The sequence below is a fragment of the Neolamprologus brichardi genome, chromosome 7 (genome assembly GCF_056152115.1).
Source record: "Neolamprologus brichardi isolate AB-2024 chromosome 7, ASM5615211v1, whole genome shotgun sequence".
NCBI lineage: Eukaryota > Metazoa > Chordata > Actinopteri > Cichliformes > Cichlidae > Neolamprologus > Neolamprologus brichardi.
The window spans coordinates 47,905,430-47,921,681 of NC_142110.1; the positions used below are offsets into that span (position 1 = coordinate 47,905,430).

At 36.9% G+C, this 16,252-nt stretch overlaps 1 protein-coding gene across 1 annotated transcript in view; it reads right to left on the reverse strand.

Annotated features, from left to right (window-relative positions):
- Window positions 1–16,252, reverse strand: part of astn2 (astrotactin 2) — a 278,673-nt gene that overhangs the window by 184,950 nt on the left and 77,471 nt on the right. The window contains exon 3 of the mRNA XM_006788981.2: window positions 13,690–14,116. Coding sequence (XP_006789044.1) covers window positions 13,690–14,116 — 427 coding nt within the window. The remainder of the gene's footprint in view (window positions 1–13,689; window positions 14,117–16,252) is intronic.

Genomic DNA, 16,252 nt, shown 5'->3' on the forward strand with positions numbered 1-16,252 from the left:
GCTCTTCTGTCTGGTTGTTAGCCTATTTAGTGATCCAATACTTATAAACACGTAATGACAAAGGCAATGTCAATTATGCAGCAGTGTCAGCTGCTACATAACTGATATTAAACATTAATATCGATTATGCAACACATGAACTTTTAACCTAAAATTAAAAGAGAAGCAAACACGATGCTGTTGTTCATTGTTTACACACAGCTGTGTGACAAATTAAAGGAAAGCGGGGTACTGGTTGCGGGAACTGCTGTCCCATAAATCAGTTCCTAATCTATCACAGGTTTTTATTTGAGCTGAGCTCTAGTGTCCCATAGATAAGACATCATCTTTCTGGAAGAGACAGCTCTGGTTAGATGTTCCAAAACACAATTTTTAATCATAAAAGCATAAATAAAGCAAACAAATTAAGTAACATTATACAAATGGTTGACCCAAACCACGTCAAGAAAATTTAATCAAAAGCCTCTAGCTATAGTAGTCAAGATACAGCATTGTGTACAGATGAGATCCCAGATGCCCAGAAGGCAGCCAACATGCAGTTGACCTAAAGGTAGCCTAAGGGGGTAAAAACACTCACAACTTCAGTGTAAGTCTTAGGAAAATGGCAGTATTGTATGTATTTGTTAAGAAGAAATATGCACTGATAATCAGTGCAGGAAAAAAAAAAGGTTTTGTTCTGTATATCCGGTTCTTTCAAGTCCACCACTATACTGGACCCCAAAGTGACCAGATGCATATTAGCCTCAGCCATTAGCTGTGGCATTCATGCTAGTGTTTGGTCCTCATAGTCAGCAAACAAACAACAAGGGCGGGGAATCTGTTATATAGGCTTTGATCTGTCATGACTGAGGAGACGTTGTGATACCATGTTTAAGGTTAACTGCTTGCATGCATATTTCATGGTTTAAAAGTCTTTATCTGTTTCTTTTTTAGATCCCAAGGGAGAATAAATGTTAGAGAATAAAGAATAAATGCTAGGTCAAACAGAAGTGCTTAGACCCACAGTCTCCTTGAAATAAATTTAATTTGTCTCGAAAGGTTGTCAAGAAACTTTCTCCTACATTTTCCCCTCAAAGAAACATACAAAATCTTAAAATAACAATAACAAATGTAATTATGAAATTATGGATGTATACTTCAGTATTGTATACAACAGGAATGACAAAAATATGTTTGCCTGTATTTTTTTCCTGTTGTCTTTCTCCAGTATAAGCTCTTCCTATTTTTCGGGTCGCTCTTCATTTCTCATTTCTGCCAGAGAAAACTATCAAGATATTTTATTCTGACATTTGTTTCTCCCTAGACCCCAAGTCCACCGACTTCTCATTTTGAGTTCAATGTCAGCTAAAGCTCTGTTGCCTCAATTTTCTCCTTTTCATCTCCCTTATCTGCAGTTTCTCCCTTATCAGCGCTGAGTATGTGTTAACAGTGTCTCATAAGCAGCGGATGTCAACAGCATGCTGCCTCAGTCAACTTATTCCTGGTGGTCTCATGATGCCCACTACAAGGCAATAACAATTCTCAATTTTCTGTTATTGTTCGGATGCACAATTCTGCTTGTTTATGGTTTATGCAGGCTTTTGCAAAAGTGTGTATTAGCTGGCATGCAATTGCTTTTGTATATAAATATTTACAGATAGCTTAACTTCTACCCACTTTTACTTCCAACTTCCTCTTCATGGAGGAAGTAGTTGCATGGAAAGCAGAGCGGTTTGCACAGAGGGATCTCCAAACCCAGCTTTCACATTTAGACTGGACTTCATATTGATATAATGATAGTGAAAATCACACCAACTATTTTCATTACAGTCACAAAATAGGCTAATTCAAAGCTTGTTAATAAATTACCTTACATACTAGCTAAATGTTAATATCTCAAAGACAAAATCTGTCCTTTTAAACTGCCATGACCATGGAAACTATCTGAGAGGAAAGTGTCTGAAGTGTCCACTCCAAACATACTGCAATCTGCCTGTTTCTCCTCCTCCATCTTCTGCAACTCTTCCCCTGGGAGCTCATGGTTGAGCAATCCACTAAAATAGGATCGAGGAAGGTAAAATATGCTGCAATTTGCTTTCTGATGGACATGTACTTGGTGTTCTCATTAGGTTGCAGTAAGGTGACAGGAAAGCATCACTACTCAGGCAAAACAAAAAGCGCTTGCATTTGCAAACTATTCAGTGCCAACAGTGTTCATCAACAAATAAGTAAAATCAGTACAAATAATTAACAAGATTTACTCAGATTGCTTTTTCTTTTGTTGATGGCATTTGGAGTGCTTTTCCAAACCTATCCATTTTTTCCAACCAATTTTTGTAGAAACAAAACTCAACTAGAGTGTTAGATTTTATCTAAATTATTCCATTTTAACATTGACAAATGTGTCAGTAATTACAAAAGAAAGCTAGCAACACGAATTAGCAAAATGTTGGGATCATAACGCAGACTGAATTGTCATTGTTAACTTAGGACAAGACGTTTGAATATTTTATCAAAATATTAAGTAAGGTGAAAATATTTTGAAAATAGTAGAACAAAATAATGGTGGTTGATGCTGTCACAATCACCAGGGCAGATTGCATAAACTAATGTATCATGACATTTTTTTTCCACAGCAAAACTTGATGGTAAATCAGTAATTTGCAGAAGCAGAGGTTTCTAAAATTGTACCGCTGGGTAAAAATCTGATACAACCATGCCTGTACCTTGACAGAAAATGAAATCCAGCACCAGGAAGAGAAACATTTGTTCTGTCAGCAAAAAGTGCATTGAAGGATCAGCTCCTCCAACAAGCCAAATGAACAATGACTAGGCCATCTTCCACTAAATTGCTGATACAGCCCATGGGAATTACTGTTTGTAATCTTTAACCATGACTCTTTGTCTATAAATAGTGCTTGACCCTATTTCTCTTAGGCTCAAAAGACATTTCCTCTCTGCGGAAAGTCAGTGAAACACAAGGCAACATTTTCAGGCTTCTCATCCATGTCCCATGCCCTGAGGCAGGTGGTGATAAAGCATGTATTGGAGCTTAGGAGATGGCTTGGGCTCTGTTTCTATACATGCACACTAAATTGTATCTTAGCAGCTGACAATAGGTTGCTTGTCATATTATACCACATTTCAATACAAACTGCTTGTTATAAAGGTCATTTATAACAAGCGCGTTAGGCTGACTTGTCCTGCATAGGCTTAAAGAATCCAACATGAGTTTTCATGAACTGAAATCTGATAGGGCCTCAACATCCACATAACAGAAAACATAACAAACAAATAAAAAAAAAAAAATAACAGCAACAACAAAAACAAAAATCATGGATAGACCTAAAAAAAAATTGTTGTGGTATCTACTTTCAATTCAAGCCTACCTCTTTCACATACATGTTTTAACATCTAGAGTAAGTTATGTATCTTTCCTATTCTTAGCCATCCTGCCTAGAAGCCAAACAGCATTCATATTCACGGAGGCATGCAGTCACAAGGGAAATGACAGGAATATTTGTGTAGATCTTTAGACCCTACAAACCCCTGCCGCTTTAATTTGGAGAAAGTCTGCAGGAAGAAAAGAAGCTGAGAGCCCAAGAAATTAAATTCCTGCAGATTTCAATTTTTTTATTATGTTTCAGTCTCTTACTCACTTTCTCACATATTTTCTGTGCTTTTACCTCTGACACGCAGACGCACATGCAGACACATGCACATGCACTTCCTCTAGTCACATCTCTATTCCCCTGGTTTTCTCTCGTCTTTCACAGCTTGGGGAGCAAATGGGTACAGAGAAGATCAATGGGGGTGAGTGGGATGGTTGTGTGGGGTTGTGGGTAGGGGTTGGATAGGGTAGGGAGTTCACCCTAGCTCTGATTCCCACTGTGATTTAATACATTTGTCATTATTTCAATATGAACAGTCCAGTGTAGCTGTCTGGGAAAGCCTTCACAGCAGTGCTTCTGGAAGTCTGACATGTACATGAGAGAGAGTAAAAGGTTAGACAGAAACAAAGGAAAAGACAAAAGTGTCAGAGAAGACAAGGGATCCAGACACGAATGAAGAATAGCTAAAAGGGAGCCTGAGAAGGGCAGAATAGATATGGGTAGACAATGGTCGCCACTGGTGTTAAAGAAAAAAGAAATGAAGTGATGACTAGAATGAGATGCAGATAAGAGACTCAGTAGGAAGAGCACAGTGGGGTGGAAAAGGGAAGGGATGATAATGATAAGCAAAATATTCAGAGACAAAGACAAATTCAAAAACACAGGGGAATAGCACAAAAAGGGTGAAATCTTCATAGTTAAACAATGCTGAAACTTTGATTTAAACTGTACATTGATGAGAATTAGAAGCCCTTACATCCACTGGGCAGTAAGATGTAATAATTATATAAAAATGCCTCAGTTTGTGAGATGAATATGCTTCAGAGGAACAAAATCCATGTTTGACTTTGCCGTTAAGACAATAAAAAATGAAAATGTTGTATGTTCAAAGAACATTTGAACATTCTCAACTACTTGAAAACATCTAATGTCCCATCGTTAGACACTTTCCCTTTCTGGTCTTTCCTTCTACTTGCATATTTTAAGGCCTGTGTTGCTTGCAGAGGCAAGAATAAAGTTCTATCTATAGCTTGGTTTTTGCCACGGGCCAGAATAAAATATGAATGTGTCTCCCCGTGCTGCGCCAGCTGAACATTGCAGGCCAAGCTCTGACCTCCAACTGCTCCAGACAGGCTGAGCCTCCTGACTGGTAATCACAAATAAGTCTACGTCCCGACATTTAGGAACAAAACCTGGCTTAAAATAATATTTTAGATGTCCTTATCCATTATGACACAAGACTCCAAAAAATGTTTGGATAAAGTATTCTGTGAGTAAATGTTTAATAAGTAACAATGCTACAGTCGCATGCAGCCTATTCCCAACAGGAAACACCAACTGAAAAGTTTTTTTTTTTTTTGTGCTCAAGAAAAGCACAGGGCAGACTGAGAGCGGGAAATGATAAGCAAGATAAGACTTAAAGAAATAAATGGTAAATGGCCTGTATTTGTATAGCGCTTTACTTGGTCCTAAGGACCCCAAAGCGCTTTACACTATACACAATCATCCACCCTTTCACACACTGGTGACGGCAAGCTACAGTGTAGCCACAGCCGCCCTGGGGCGCACTGACAGAGGCGAGGCTGCCGGACACTGGCGCCACCGGGCCCTCTGACCACCACCAGTAGACAACGGGTGAAGTGTCTTGCCCAAGGACACAATGACCGAGGCTGTCGGAGCCGGGCTCGAACCGGCAACCTTCTGATTACAAGATGAACGCCCAACTCTTGAGCCATGATCGCCCCAAATACTGCTTTTGATTAAAGTAACTTTAAAAAGTCCTAGATTAGTTAAGTTTTTCTTTTCTGTATACACTCTAACCTCTCTCAAAATGTACCTCTATAATGCTTTGTGAACACTTCAAGGTCCAAGTTTTTTAAGTGATATAACCTTGGGAGGAGTTTCTCATAACTACATTTAGCGTTTGGATGTTCTCACAGTACACCTTTAGTGGTTGTATTGTGAGAATATCTTAAAGAGACTTTCACGATTTTCCCAGCATAGACTAATGGGGGCAGCATGGTGGCAAGGTGGTTAGCACTGTTGTCTCGCATGTCTCGAGTCCAAAGGCATGCAGCTAGTTGGGATAAGTTAATTGGAAACTGTAAATTGCCCGTGGGTGTGAATATGAGCGTGAATGGTTGTCTGTGTCTGACCTGTCCAGGGTGTACCCTCTAGGCCTTGTGGCAGTCGTGGCAGATGGCTGCCCTCCCTGAGCCCGGTTCTGCCAGATTTTTCTTCCTGTTAAAAGGGAGTTTTCCCTTCCCACTGTTGCCAAAGTGCTTGTCATAGGGGGTTGTCTGATTGTTGGGGTTTCTTTTTATTATTGTGAAGTCTTTACCTTGCAATATTAAGCGTTTTGAGGTGACTGTTGTTGTGATTTGAGGCTATATAAATAAAACTGATTTGAATTGAACTGAATTGAATAGTAACTCCTACCTTACCAGTAACTTTAAAAATTGTCAGAGGACCTCTGAGCAAGGAAAGGACTGACCTCAGTGAGTGAGTGTTGTTAGGTATGACCCATTGTTTCAAAATGTGTTTGTTTAAAACAAAAGAAAGAAAGAAAGAAAGAAAGAAAGAAAGAAGGAAAAGCACTCTTTCTTATGTCGTAGTATAATGGATATGGTTTGTGAAACAGATAGGCCTAAACTTTGTATTTATTCTCTGTTAATAAAGTAAGTAATTATGAGTCCTACTTTATGTTCAAGGTTCAAGGTTCAAGGTTCTTTATTTGTCACATGCATAGTTATACAAGTATAACACACAGTAAAATGTAGCCAGTCGGAGCGGAGCGGTCAGGAAGGCGTCTGGACGTGGCCGCGCCATCTTGGAAGAGTTATGTATGTCTACAAAAGGTTTTTACACTGTTCTAATCGCGTTCTGGGATAACGTTTAATGGCTAACATGGGACCACCTGTTAGAGGTCATGGAGCATGCAAGTGACACTGTGACTACTGTTATTGTTGTAGAAGGCATTAGGCTGATAGCCAGTCTAACATTAACGTAAAAGTCCATAATTTGATTGTGTGTGTAGAGCCCTGTTGTTTCTGGCTTTTGGAGACTGAAGAGATCGTTTTGTGTGTGCATTATGAATCCAACATAGTGAAATATACTTGTGTTGTAACTTTAAATAGAATATAGAGACAAACTGTTCCAGGGTTAACCCCACTTTCTGTGTAGATCTCTTGTGTTATTTTTCATATTTAGAACATCCTTATAGTAAACATAATGGTTATAATATAATCACAAAACCATTAACTCTGGATATATTCAATTGCCATACTATTATTCTTTTTTTATGATTATTAATGACACCCAGTGATTGCACAGTCAGGCAGTGATGAGGTGTCTCCATGGTAAAATGATGTTTAACTTTTAACAGTTTCCAAAGACAATGAATATTAGCAATTATTTCCAGATCTTGCCTGAGAGTTGCTAAGAAATTTCCAGCACATGTAGGAGCGGAAATGAAGCAGAAAAAACATTATGCAAATATAATTATGATAGGGTGCCAATTTATCACACACTCAGATAATTTATCACACCCAGAAACAATTCAGTTAATTTAATATGCTGCAAGCAATAGTATTCCACCAAGTGCATATTGACCAAAGGCAGGCTGAGGAGAACAGCTGCAGTTCTGGATTTGTCTCCAATAAGCTAAAATGGAGTACCTGTTTATTTACCATTTTAAAAAGAGGTACATACAGAAGATTTAAGGTTATTTTAAGCTTATATACTAAAACTTTCACAACTTGATCTTTCACACTGGAATAAACTTCTTAAATAATTAGTGTTTATTGTTTTGCAGATCTGAATCCCATTTCAGAAATGTATTCTTAAAAATGCATTTTAGAAATGTATTTCTGACCTAAGTTGTAAATTCAAATATTACATGAATTATTTAAGATTAGGATTTTAGTGTCTGTTATGCTATTTTTACATTTATTTTCCTACTTTGTTTTTTTTGTTTTTTTCTATTTCCTTAACTATAATTATAATGGACAGACTGTTGGGAATCATGGCAGCACAGAAACATATTGATGGCTGTGGGTGACCAGCCTTAACCACATTTCAAAAGAGTCTCATAAAGATGGCTCACGAGATGGCATGTGATCGACCACCATGTATTGATTTAGTGCTTACAAACTCATTTCTGCAGGCATTTTTTTTGTCTGGCCCTGACAAAGGCTTCATGTTGGATCAGATTACTAAGGCTTCATTTCTCAATGACTTGCTATACACGGATTTACTGGTTGCTAGTTCCTTATTTTTTCTTTGCTGCTCAAAATGATCTCATCAGCTGCTGCACTGTGCATGGGGGGATTTGAGGATCTTGTGCTCCTCTGAAACTTCCTTACTAAACAATGCACCAGAAATTGTAGGAGACTGATGAATCTGACACAGGCCTTTTTCACACTGGAGTGGGCAAGAATGACTAGAAGTTTTTTAATCTAGCCTAGAGCTCAAAAATCTCATTTCAGTACACATTTATTGGATTTTTTGACTTACAAAATCTTAGTCTTTGAACATGTGCATCCTTAATCTTCGTCATGGGATGTTTTTGTAGACTTGTACATGCTATAGTGTGCTTTATATTGTATGTGTTTGTTAAAATACGTCACATTCATCTTACTGTGATAAATTCACATCATTAACAACACACAGCTTTACTGCTTTCTGTGGATGGGGGATAGGAAGAATGTGAAGTCTTGTCATGATTCCCATCTATTTATCACGAGGAAGGAGAGCGAGCTTGAATCAGTATTAATCAAAACATTACCCCAAGGTAGCTTGACTGTGCCAAGCTGGCATCCATTTCCCATTAATGATGTCACATTAGTGATCTGAAGCCCGACACTAGATTATTACTCTGAGTTCAATTAAGGCTCAGTAAACACTTAATAACTTTGGCAGTGAATATGGAGTTGTTGATGACAATAATAACAATACTTCCTTTTTTTCCCTTTTAAATCCTACTTGGTTTCAAGCGGGTGAGTGCAGCCCCAATAATGAAGGACTTTAAGAATGCACAGTTAAGACTATATGTGAAATAAATGTCAAACAAAGTTTTTGCCAGACTTTACCTAGTTATTACTGCAATAAGTAACAAAGAGCCACATGCCTATATGATTCAACGCTGCTTTCCTTGAGGGCACTGAGAAGTCTTGGATACAGTTATATATTTTGCTAGATGTTTTCTGGTCCTGTGTTCTTGCTATAGAAAAAAAAAGTGGGAAAAGAAACATTAACTTACAGATCCATTATTCTTGGAAGAAATGTGCTTTTACTCAGATTGGGGGTAGCTGCTCCATAGGGGGCAGGGGACTTAAAAATCTACTGTAGCAGCAGGATCTTCTGTTTAAATGCATTCTTCTCTTTTGTCTATTTTAAGCAAAACTTAGCCACATATCTGAAGTTGTAAAATCTAAGTATCATCCCAATGATTCTCAGTGGGTTACATGTGCTGTCCAAGGCTTCATCAGTGTTTACAACATGAAATAAATACAAAGTAACTCCATTCAGCAGTTTTTGCAAGCAACATAACTTCACTAAAAGGAATAAAAGGCCCAACAGGAAGTAATATGGACTATTAAAACATAATAGAATCTTCAATTTGCGTTTAATGTTTCTTTTTGCTAATGAGTTAGATCCCATTTCTAGTGAAAACTGATATAAAGCTATATTCTTAACATCTGACTAGCAGCATTGTACTTTCCTTAAAATTAAGCCTCAGCTATTTTAAGTCCATTTTTTTTTGTTATATCAGAAATTATGTTCTGCTTTTTATCCACCAAGGAGGCAAAGCCTTAAGCGGCGAAGCTATGTTGACAGTTTTGTTTGCCTGTTTGTGTGCTGTCTCAGTGTCAGATTAAACAAAACTAAAAAATATGAAAGAAAATGAATAAAGAAAACTTCCATGCCTAATTTAATGTAAATGGAAGAAAGGAAGAAATCAATACAATGTTTTGAATCTGGATACTCATGTTTAGTATATTACCATTATGCATGCCCATCCAGTGTGCCAAATGTAATCATTTGAATCCACATAATGCATTTTGCCAATCACAAATGTGTTAATGTAGAATTTGTAGCAGTGATATGCGTCATGAGAACACATTTTTATCTCCAATACAAAATTCTCCTGTGGTGTCTAAGACATCTTAAAACATTTTAATGGTTTTGTTTAAGGACTCGTGCCATGCTAGGGAAATATTGGGGTCTGACTTAAAGCACAGAAAATATAGAGCTACTTAACCCTTTAAGACCTACCATAGAACCAAGTCCGCCAGAGCTTATATCATATTTTTACATGCTGTAGTGCCATTTTTGGGAGCATTTCAAGTTGCTATACATCAATACAACCATTACAACCTAAATTTTAATAATATGTATGCATTAAGTGCATAGTAATTACATAAATTGCAAAAAAGTGCAATAAACTACAAAATAATTGAAAATCGTTTTAGTTTTTTTTAACATATATTTCTAGTTAGAGAAATTTAAGAGGCTTATCCCTCAAAACTGTAAATACAAAAAAGTTGCACAAAATAGTTTCCCACCACAGGAAATTTATTTTGAGTGTCTTCATAGTTTTATTTTTGAAATACACCAATTTTTATATACTGCAGGAAAAACGAAAATAAATATTATAATGCAAATTTGCAAAAAAACAGCATATGCATCAAAATAAACTATTTCCAGCAGTGCAATATGAGTTCTAAGCATCCCAGAAATGACACAGAAAGTCATAAAGTCAAACATAACTTTTAAAAACACCAGTATAGGCTCATGAGGCCCTGATGGTAAAAAACTACATTTCCGCGAAAATGACGTCACTTCCGGTTTCGGGCAGGTCATGGCGGACATGCAATAGTTTGCGCTGACGTCTATTCCAACGTAGGAAGTGTTACAAACAGCTGATCGGATCGGCAAAACGTGTTTCTGGAATATTATGTTTTTGTTGCTGCAAGTGCTTTTTATGCAGTTTTTGCAAAGCTATATGTGGAAGGAAACTGTGACCTAGGACAAGCTGATGGCATAAGATGTAAATACAACTTCTCCAGTTTCATATGCAAAAAAAAGTATTGCGCTAGCTTACGTGGTTGCAGATCTACCGGGATTTTAAAATAGTTACGCAAAACGGAGCGTGCCCGCTCTGACCGGTTTTAAAGGGTTAAAACACAGGTTTGTTTAAAACTGCTATACTTTATGACTATAAATCCACGTCCTCTTTTTGTAGATATCCTTTCCAAAAATGTAAGGTGATCAACAATAACAAAAAATATTATTTACTCTAAACTTTAGTTACCCTCTCGCCATAGACATTGATACAAGCTTTTCTATAAAAAACACAAGTTTGTTTTGTTCTTTTAGTTATTGCATTCAGTCAGAGAATGATGTGACCTTGAAAGTTACTTTCAAATTAAGTGAGAAACATTACTACCAGCAGCAGGAAAAACAAACCAAAAAAAACCAAAAAAAAAAAACGAGCCTGTTACTGCACTGTTCATGGATGAACCAGTGAGGTGAATGCATTCTGCTGCTTACCTCTGCTCCAGAATATGTGCTAGATAGGACTAACAAGAGTCATTTTAAATGGAAATTGGATGGATTTGCTTGTTATTAATGTGAAGACCAGTGGCCCCATCCCAGATGCCCTCAGGACTGTGTTGGCAGAGCAGCGGTGTGAGTCCTAGGCCAGTCACGGAATATCTGAAGTAGTTAGTCACTCCTTGGACTTCTAATGCATTTGGTTTTGGGGAAATTATATTCTGAGAATAAAGCTTTTGTGGTTTTAATCTTGTATGTTTGCATATAGACACATTAAAGGTTAATGCATGAGTCAACAAACTAGTTGGGCCATTGAAGAAAATGAAAACATGCAAGGGCTAGGTTAATAAGTACATGGCAAATTCTGTGAATACAAGTAGTAGACTAAATTTTAATTAATCTATTAAATTAGACACATAGTGCAGCCAAAAACCAATAAACAATGCCAGCCACAAAGAACTTCACTATGCTTTTATGGTTGACAGTAATGAACCACAGTACAATCACATAACCCTTTGTCCTCTAGACAGACATATTGAGTCTGTAGGCTTGGGCCATTTTATCCCACTGGGAGGTAGTTGTTGACCATCCAAAACAAAGCATTAGTCACATTAGCAATTTATCACCGTCCACCATTAGCTCATTTTCCTGTCAGTCTCTCTACTAAATACAAAGAACAGTGCACTTCAAGTCAGTTGTTTCTGAGAGAGTAATTTCTCAGAAACAACATTTAAATCTAAGACTATGGAAGATTTTGAATAAGTTTAGTTTTATTCTTCAAATCTTAACCAAGTCAGTATGCATCACACATTAAATCATGGCCAACAAAAAATAAATCATAAATAATTGTTGCATTACTACAAAGTCAAATTTGTTTTATTTGTATTAGTGAGGCTGTGTATTTAGACAGCAAATCTGAATTAAGTTTGATTCATGAATTTCATCCGTTTACATAAAATGCAGTAAAATAAAAATATTGAAAATAAAGAACACAAAAACAACACTTTTAACCTACTGTCAATTTATTTTAACAATCCGATATTACTGAAAGACTGCATTCATAAATTACAACTTTGATAATTTTTTTGATAACAACAAATTTACAAAAGACACCTGCTTGGTATGGGTGTTTATGGATAAGGGCTGCTTTATTTGAGACCACATATATGAGATTTAAAAGAGACTGAGAGAAGAGGATGAATTGCTAGCCCAGTACACTAAAAATGTCAAGGATAAATAAATAGAGGTAGATCTTAATTTTAAATTGGTCACTTTTATGGATGAATCATGTCTTTAAATTTCTGTAGCTGAAAGGTTAATAGCTCGTGAATCTGTCTCTATAGTTAATCTAAGGAATTCAAAGAACTGGAGATTAAATTGATGTAAATGTGAATATGGCCATTTTTGTCTGAAAGTACTAAATCCTAGAGTTTTGCAATTACAGTAAGTTCAGATCAGTGTTTTGTTCAAAACTCTAGACATAATGATATTTTATCATCTATTATTTTTTCCTCTATAAAAAACAAATGCTGAAACTGCATCAAACAACAGGTTTTCCATAGATTTCCCTTCTATAAATGTTTTTTAAACATAGACCAGTACTTAAATAGGATGATTTAAACTCAGAAAATTAAAATATCCATCAACTTCATAATTCTGAGCATTTTTAGCATGTTAATTGATTTAAATTTGTGATTCAGTACAAAACAAATAACCAAGGAATCCTACAATTAGTTATTGCGGTCCAACAGAGAAGGTTTGTGAGGGTACTGTAAACAAATTCTTTATGCATAGCTTGAAATTATGATGGTTGCAGTGGAGTTTTAAATTTTATTCCCTAAAAAAAGTTTTATCATAACTTTATATGAATCATATTTATCTTGCTCAAAGTGGAGACCCATGACTCTTTTTACCAGGGATTAAAAAGCCGCCCACTGACACAAGTCAGCATTTAATTGACGTGACAAGTGGCCTCTGTCGCTTGACCTTCACAAATGATGTTAAATGACAGTACATTAGATTTGAACTTGATACATATAGTAGCTGAATGGCGGATATGACAGCCAAGAAGCAGCAGTGTATGTTTTAGACTGTGGCTTCCTTATTTTAGTAGAAAACAGTAGGACCAACTTAAAGATAGTATCATTGCGAATGTTAGATGATGGCAGGAATCATACAAAACTACTTATTTTTCTAAAAAAATATAAGCAGTACATGCTGTGCAATCAACAACATGGGTGGGCTGGCCAAGTGAAATGTCCATGCTGAGTAATCTAAGCACCTGGCACAGAGACACTCCATGGATGTACAAAACATGCTCATAAAAGCAGCACAGCTACTACTGAGAACAACACATTTCCTATGACACCTGCCATTTCTTTTTTTAGTATGTTGCTCACAGCTGCATGATAGGAACAAAACCAACATCATGCAGTTAATATGACAGGGATCCCATAAATCTTAATTTCATGCGTGCAGTGTTCATATTTCCATAATTCTAATTTCATTTTCAAGGAGAATGTCTTTCAGACAACCAACCTACCTCGTTTGTCAAAATTATGCTTAATATCGTCTTCTTTGCACATCATATCTGGATGTCCTTGGATGCCAACTCCATAGTCATCTAGGACCTTCCCATCACTAAGCTTGTTGTGGATCTGGTTGGGTGTGGAGTTAAGTGAGTGCCCACCTGCGTCCACCTCGTCATCACAGTCGTAATCGTCAAGAATTGGAGTCTCACGAATAGGCATTCCAATGACAGAGCTGCCATGCTGGTGTGTGCTTCGAGAACCCCGATAACTGTCACGGCCCTGCGGTCCGAGCAGAACAGAAGGAATGTAGTGGATCTCATGTGTGGCCTCGGTACTTGCACTCTTTTGGGGGATACGGCGACGCTTGCACCATCGATGGCGGGTATACAGCACAAGGGTGAAAAGGAGGATTAGGAGGAGGAGTGCTATGAGGCCTCCCTGGATAAAAGTAAAACAAAGGAGAAAAAGAATGAATATCAGGAAGGCACACAACGACTCAACAACTCTTAATGAGAGCAAATTCAGGGAACTTAAGATATTTTACTGGTAACCAGCTTTAATTTTACAAACTGCAAAATAAAGAGAGGGCTTTACATCTTATAATAACAATTATAATCACTGCCTCAGTGCCAGTTATATTAGGCTGAATGCCAATTAGCACAATTTGCCAGCTAATAAAGGAGGTCTGGCAATCAACACTTTGACATGAGAGTTCTCAAAGCAGCATGAGGCTAACAGAGTTCTGAGAAAGTCTATTTGTACCAGTCTTTAAAAATAACAATAATCTCACACTGTGGAGAAAAGGATATTGCAAGTTTGATCTACAAGCAACAATCAACAAGCATGTCACATTTTCACAAATTTAATGTATGTATACTCAATTTGTTAATATGAATGGTAACTAGGCTTCTATATTCTATCTCCAGTCTCTATGAGACAACACAAGTTGATGAGGGGTGAAAGTATTTTATACATGAAAGAGGAAGAAAACAGAGCATAGCCCTGTAGCAATGAAGACATCAGCAAGCCATTAGAAGATAGGAAGGCTACAGATACGTGTAACACACTGTATTTGGCACATGGAATACAGTGAACTGAACTGAACATGTACAGCAGATATAAAACACAATAAAAATAAATAATACTAAAAACTACCACAAACCAAACTCTGCAGTTCTCAGGAATCATTTTACATCATGAGTTGCAAATCAAATCAATAAAGTGAATAAATGATTTGCATTATACTATGTACATGCCACTGCTGTTTCCATTCCTTATTTGAAGTCTCACTAACAACTACAGACAGCAGTTCAGCATAAATAATTTTCTTTGTAGCAATGTTGCATCTCAACCCCCCTCGGAATGAGCACACATACCAATACACAAAGGTTATTAGCCTGTTTTGCCCTCTCTTTCTTCCCTAAGTTCTTACTATACCCCTGTAAATTCACCAAGGAGCATCACATTTCTCCAAGGTTCATTCAATATCTGACCACAGAAACATCAAACACCGCGCCATACGCAGTTGGATGATAATGTAAATCCATATGCACAGACAGAATGGTTGAAAGTACCGGAGGGCATGACTTATTCTTTGATTTTTCACACTGGCCCCCAATAGGTGAGACGTAATATTGAGTTCTGCAAGACATAGTTACCTAAGGGTGATAAATTTATAATGTCAGACAGAAAACACAGCGTCAGCACTTTTCCAAGTGCATAAATAACAGTGCGGCTATATTTACAAAATTATACGGGCACATGCACATATACATGCACAAATAGGAACACAGAAAATCATATGCACATGCACACACACACACACACACACACACACACACACACACACACAAAAGAAATACACCACAACAGAGTAATAAATAAAAACCACAAGGGTTCATTCATCACAACATTTAAAATTCCATCTTCATGACTGAAAACAAACCCCTTTCAAATTAGAACTCATGCACTGCCGAGTGTCCATAAATCAAATATGCTGAGGGGTAAGGCAGCAGAGAGGACTAGTATCATACACATGCTTGTCCATTAATCTCCAAAAGGATGGCAGCTTTGGAGAAATATATTCTCAAATTCCCCTTAGTATTTTTCGTCTGCAATGGTTTCCTCTAAACAACAGGAAAAAAAATAGACTTACATTTAATTTTAGGCACAGGGTAATAATGGTGTCACATTCGATGGTTTGGTAGGACAACCATTAAATGATTGTCAAAAATGAAAATAATATGGATAAAATGCTGCCTAAACATTTACATAGATTGGTATTAGTTCACCTCAATATCCACTGTAATTAAAATATTAATTGTCACTTTTTATGAAAATGTGATTACACACTCTACAGTGGATCTATATAGTATAACATAGTTTGCCATGGAAACCCATAATTATCCCACTTAAATAAAAAAAATCTGATGATCTATAATGAAGTGTCAAGTGGTTGCTATCTGCACACTGTGGAAACTACAAGTGAAACTGGGTTTTGAAAAGAAATTGTATTTCCTGTTGTTGTAGTAGGTCTACAGAAATCCATCATATTCTGTGGTATTTTTTTGTAGT